The 4,899-nt window shown below is 34.3% G+C and overlaps 1 protein-coding gene across 1 annotated transcript in view; it reads left to right on the plus strand.

Moving 5' to 3' along the window:
- KIAA1109 (KIAA1109 ortholog) overlaps nucleotides 1–4,899 on the plus strand; it is a 311,628-nt gene that overhangs the window by 211,842 nt on the left and 94,887 nt on the right. The window contains exons 46-47 of the mRNA XM_042781736.1: nucleotides 983–1,076; nucleotides 3,874–3,954. Coding sequence (XP_042637670.1) covers nucleotides 983–1,076; nucleotides 3,874–3,954 — 175 coding nt within the window. The remainder of the gene's footprint in view (nucleotides 1–982; nucleotides 1,077–3,873; nucleotides 3,955–4,899) is intronic.

Raw genomic sequence — 4,899 nt, forward strand, 5'->3', positions numbered from 1 at the left:
AGTGGGCACCTCCCAGAACATTGTTTTGTGCCACTCCCAACAGAAATACTCCAGGTGGACACCTTCAGCAATCAGGAGCTCCTCAGTTGCTCATAGCAAATTCCACCTTGGAGTTTACAAAGACTTATGGGTAGAAAAGCCACAGAAAGTAATTTACTATACCACATGTCCATATTGCAAGTTTACAGTATAGCAATTAAAAATCAAATTGCAGAATTTATTAATGTGGAAAAATGTTTATATTTACAAATGAAAAGGGAAGGAAAAAAATAGTATATATGATTTGATTGGCCTTTTGGAAATAATAAAAAGGTTTTCTTTTTATATCTTATATTCAAATCACAGGAATTAATATGGACCAAGGATGCTAATTTATGTGGTTTCTTTTTCCTATTCTTTTTGTTGGTTTGAACTTTCTAAATTTTCTGTACTGATGAAGTGCTACTTCAGAGATTTAAAATGCCATTAGGTTATTTAATGTTTGAATGGCATACTAAACTGCATATTCAACATTATTCCAGTTTTGATATATGTGTGTGGCATAATGCCTAAAGCATTTGACTGCTAACCAGAAGGTTGGTGGTTCAAACCCACTAGCCACTCCATGAAAGGAAGACTGGGCAATCTACTTCTGTAAAGATGTACTGCCTCAGAAACCCAGGGGGTCACCATGAGTCAGATTTGACTCAATGGCAGTGAGTTTGGGTTTTTATTTTTTTAAAGCTATTTAATGCTTGAATGGCATACTAAACTGCTTATTAAACATTATGATGGTTTTGGCATAGCATATGTGTGTACATATATATGCATAGAAATAAAATAACTTTAGGGAAATTTTTTAAATAGTTCTGAAATAAGTTTAACAAATTTTTTTGTAACTTTAAAATTATCTTTTGTCACTGTATTATGAATAAAATACAGTTTTGATATGAATGTGTTTATCTTTCTAATATTCAAATAATTTTTTTTTCTCACATTTAAGATGTTTTACATCAAAAGATGACTGAGACATGCGCCACTGCTCACATTGGTGGGGTTAATATTGTGCTGCTTGAAGGGATTACACCAAATATACAGTAAGTGTGTTGATTTTTATTATTTTCTTACACTTGTTTGTTATAGTTTTATAGGAAACTTAAACTCTTTGTATGAATCCATACCTGTTCAGTTTTATAGTTTATACACAGAATGTTCCCAGATACTGAGAGTCTGTCTTTAACACCATCACCAAATACTGTGTTTTCAGAAGAATGTATTTTTTTCCCAAGTACACTGTAACATTATCTAATAAGAAAAATGGTTTTAGTACAAATTTCAATTTGACATAGAAGATGCAAAAATTCACTCAATTCAAGTAGTTAAGTGAAACAGAATCACAGAAAAAGAATATAGACACTATTATGTTAACAAACTACTGGTTCATATTCATAGGACATCTGGTGGTGTAGTGCCTAAGGCATTTGACTGCTAACCAGAAGGCTGGTGGTTTAAACCCACCAGCCACTCTTGGAAGGAAGGTTGGGCAATCTCTTTCGTACTGATACTGCCTCGGAAATTCAAGGAAGGGTCACGGTGAGCTAGTTCTCAAAACTTTCTCATGCTATTTTACCATTTAAAGAATTTACCCGAAGAATCTATGAAATATGAAATCCATCTAATGGTATGTTGTTGTTGTTGTTGTTATGTGCCGTCAAGTCGGCCCCGACTCATAGCGACCCCTCCTTGGGTTTCCCAGGCAGTATCACTATGTAAGTAGGATTGCCCAACCTTCCTTCCAAGGAGTGGCTGGTGGGTTTGAACCGCCAGCCTTCTGGTTAGCAGTCAAGTGCTTTAGCCACTATGCTACCAGAGCTCCTATCTAATGGTATAGGTAAGCCTTTATAAATTCTAACCCACTACCATACTACCATCAAGTTGATTCTGACTCATAGCAACCCCCACTGGGTTTCCAAGGCAGTAAATCTTTAAAGAAGTAGATTGCCTCATCTTCCTTCCATGGAGTAGCTGGTGGGTTTGAACCATCAACCTTCTGGGTAGCAGTCAAATGCCTTAGGCACTGCGTCACCAGAAAAAATATAGTCGGTATTGCATCAGTTCCAACTCTTGCAACTCCAATGTGTCAAAGTAGAATTGTGATCCGTGGATTTTCCATGACAGATTTTTTACAAGGCATTTCTTCCCAGATATTTTGTGCATACTCAAACCACCAACCTTTTGGTTAGCAGCCATGCGTATTAACTGTTCACCCAGAGACTCCATAGTGAGTTTACCATGTTGTTGTTGTTAGTTGTTCTGAGGCATTCTCCATGCACGATGCCCCTGTATGTGCAGAGCAGAACATAGGCTTTCAAGGCTGTGATCTTTGAAACGATCAGCACTCCTGCCTTCCATGGCACCTCTGGATGGGTTTGAACTACGAACTTTTTGTACTGTATTAATCTGTATCAATACATATAACTATTTGACTTTGTTCGTAGGCTTTGTAGTATAAGCCTTCACTCTTAACTTCCTTTCTTTAGACCAATTTTATGTTGTAACTACAAAATGTGCTTAACAATTTAAGTCAGATTTTAAGAATTTGCTCTTCTTAATATAAGTAGTTAGTGTTGTAATGTTGTACTACTATTATCCTATGAAACATCTATCATGCTGATAGAGGCTTGATTCAGCACTATAAAAATTAAATATTAATCATAGATTGACTAAGAATTGTGATCAGTTAATTACAACTCTAGTTACAATATATTAAAAATCTAAATGATAGCCATCATAGGGGACACTTATTAAAAAGAATATTTTCAGATGAGCAATAGCTTTCTGCAAAGAATTTTGGTAAGAATCAGTATCCACAGAGCCCAGTAATCTCAACACTTTCTGGAGAGTGTATCAGGCTTAAACTTTGCTGGGATAATTTGAACCTATAAGTCTAGAACCAAAGTGAATATATTTCCTAATGACTGCCTGTAGTCCAGATCACAATTCCTAAGCAAGTGTTTTAAGACAGACCAGGAAATTACATTGTGTGTGAGAGGCAAGATCTTTCTCTGTCCATTCAACATGGGAGAAAAGGCCTTATTATATAACAATTATACTCTTCTGATGCTCCAACATAGTAATATCACATAGATTATTTCATTTAATCCTCACAACAATCCTGTGAACTGGGATGGTGTAATCCCCACTTTACAGAACAGTAAGTTGAGATTTAGAAAGATCAGAGTATTTGCCTAAAATGCTTGCAATCATAGTCATTAAGAAGAGGTGCTAGAATTTGTACTTTTACTCCTTTTCCCTCACCAGGATGCTTCTGTAGAAAGTAATCACATAGTTTCCAAAAGTTTAAGTACCATTGTTAGATTAGCCTATTCAAAAAAGTAAAACAAAATTCTTTAGATTTCCCATGTGTTTTTATTTATTCTATAAATGATCATTTCAGAACATTAAGAGACCTCTTATCTCCATTATCTCTTATCTTTAAGACAGTGGTTTCAAATGGGCTCTAAACTTGCAAAGCATAATAGTTATAAGACAGAATTTTTTAAAAAGTATTATATAGTTTGTATTTCTTGCTTTTATTTTAAACTCAGGCAAAAATCCTTTACTGTTTTATTTTAAAAGTTAAAGATATTAATTCCCTACCTGCCAAACTCTAGTAGTGTTAAGATTTCCTGAATTTATTCTGGTTTTTCATTTCTAACTTCAATTAAAAGGAAAAGCAACCAAAGAATAGTGTAAAAGATACATTAAGGAAAAATTTTACAAAATGGGAAATTGGAAAAGCTTTCCAGATGATTGCCAGTTGACTACTTTATGCATGAATGTTTATTTGCTTCCTTTTTGTTTTCCTGCTTTCTCTTCAATCTTCATCTGTAGACTGGAGGATTTTCCTACATCTCCTACAAGCACAGCCAAACAAGAGTTTCTGTATGTCATATTATTCTTTTTCATAGATCTGTGATTAACGTAGTACTAAGTACTTTTAAAATGAATATTTAGAGTATCTGCATGGCTGTGAATGTACCTAGTTAGCTGTTATTTTATAGCTTTAATATAGTTGCTATTATTAATTAAAGCTTACTCTGGTATTCAAGAAAGACACACAGGTAAGTGTTACCTTTTTTCGTAATTCATCCATTGTTTTATAATTGAAAGATTGTAATACTGTAGTTGTGTGTTGCTTGTGCTTTTTTAGATATGTTACTGTTAAATTTTCCATTATCATAAATTTTTGTTAGTTTGACATGATAAGAGCTAAGAAGTTTCACTTTGCAAGAGTTTTCACTACTTGCAAAAATAATTTTTAAAACACTAATTAATATAAGAAAACATCTGGACATCTCAACCTTAAGACAGTTTACTACTCTATCGTCAGAACTTATATATAGCTTTTACTACATATACTTTTACATTTAGAGTGGCTTGATTTGACCCACTGTATTACTGATATTTCGTGGCAATGAGCTATACTGAGGTGTTATATTTAAATATTCATCATATGAGTATATTACCATAACAGATTTGTATGTTATAGGTTACTTGTTTTGTTGTTATGTGCTATCGAGTCAGACCTAACCTTCCTTCTGAGGAGTGGCTGGTGGGTTTGAACCATCAGCCTTCTGGTTAGCAGTCAAATGCCTTAGGCACTACGCTACCAGAGGTTACTTAGTACTGGTTATTTCAGTAAAATAATTTATGCACTCTGGCCTATGCTATATTATACTATATACTGGTAAGATAATCATGCTTGCTGAAATTTGTTTCATTGTGTAGTGATAATAGGCCATAAATAAAATATAAATTAACAACCCTTTATTGAAACTATCTATGATCTAAGGGAACTCTGGTAGCGTAGTGCCTAAAGCACTTGACTGCTAACCAGAAGGCTGGCGGTTCAAACCC

This window comes from Orycteropus afer, unplaced genomic scaffold, assembly GCF_000298275.1.
Source record: "Orycteropus afer afer isolate SDZICR_OR568_19922 unplaced genomic scaffold, OryAfe1.0 scaffold00162, whole genome shotgun sequence".
Classification (NCBI taxonomy): Eukaryota; Metazoa; Chordata; class Mammalia; order Tubulidentata; family Orycteropodidae; genus Orycteropus; species Orycteropus afer.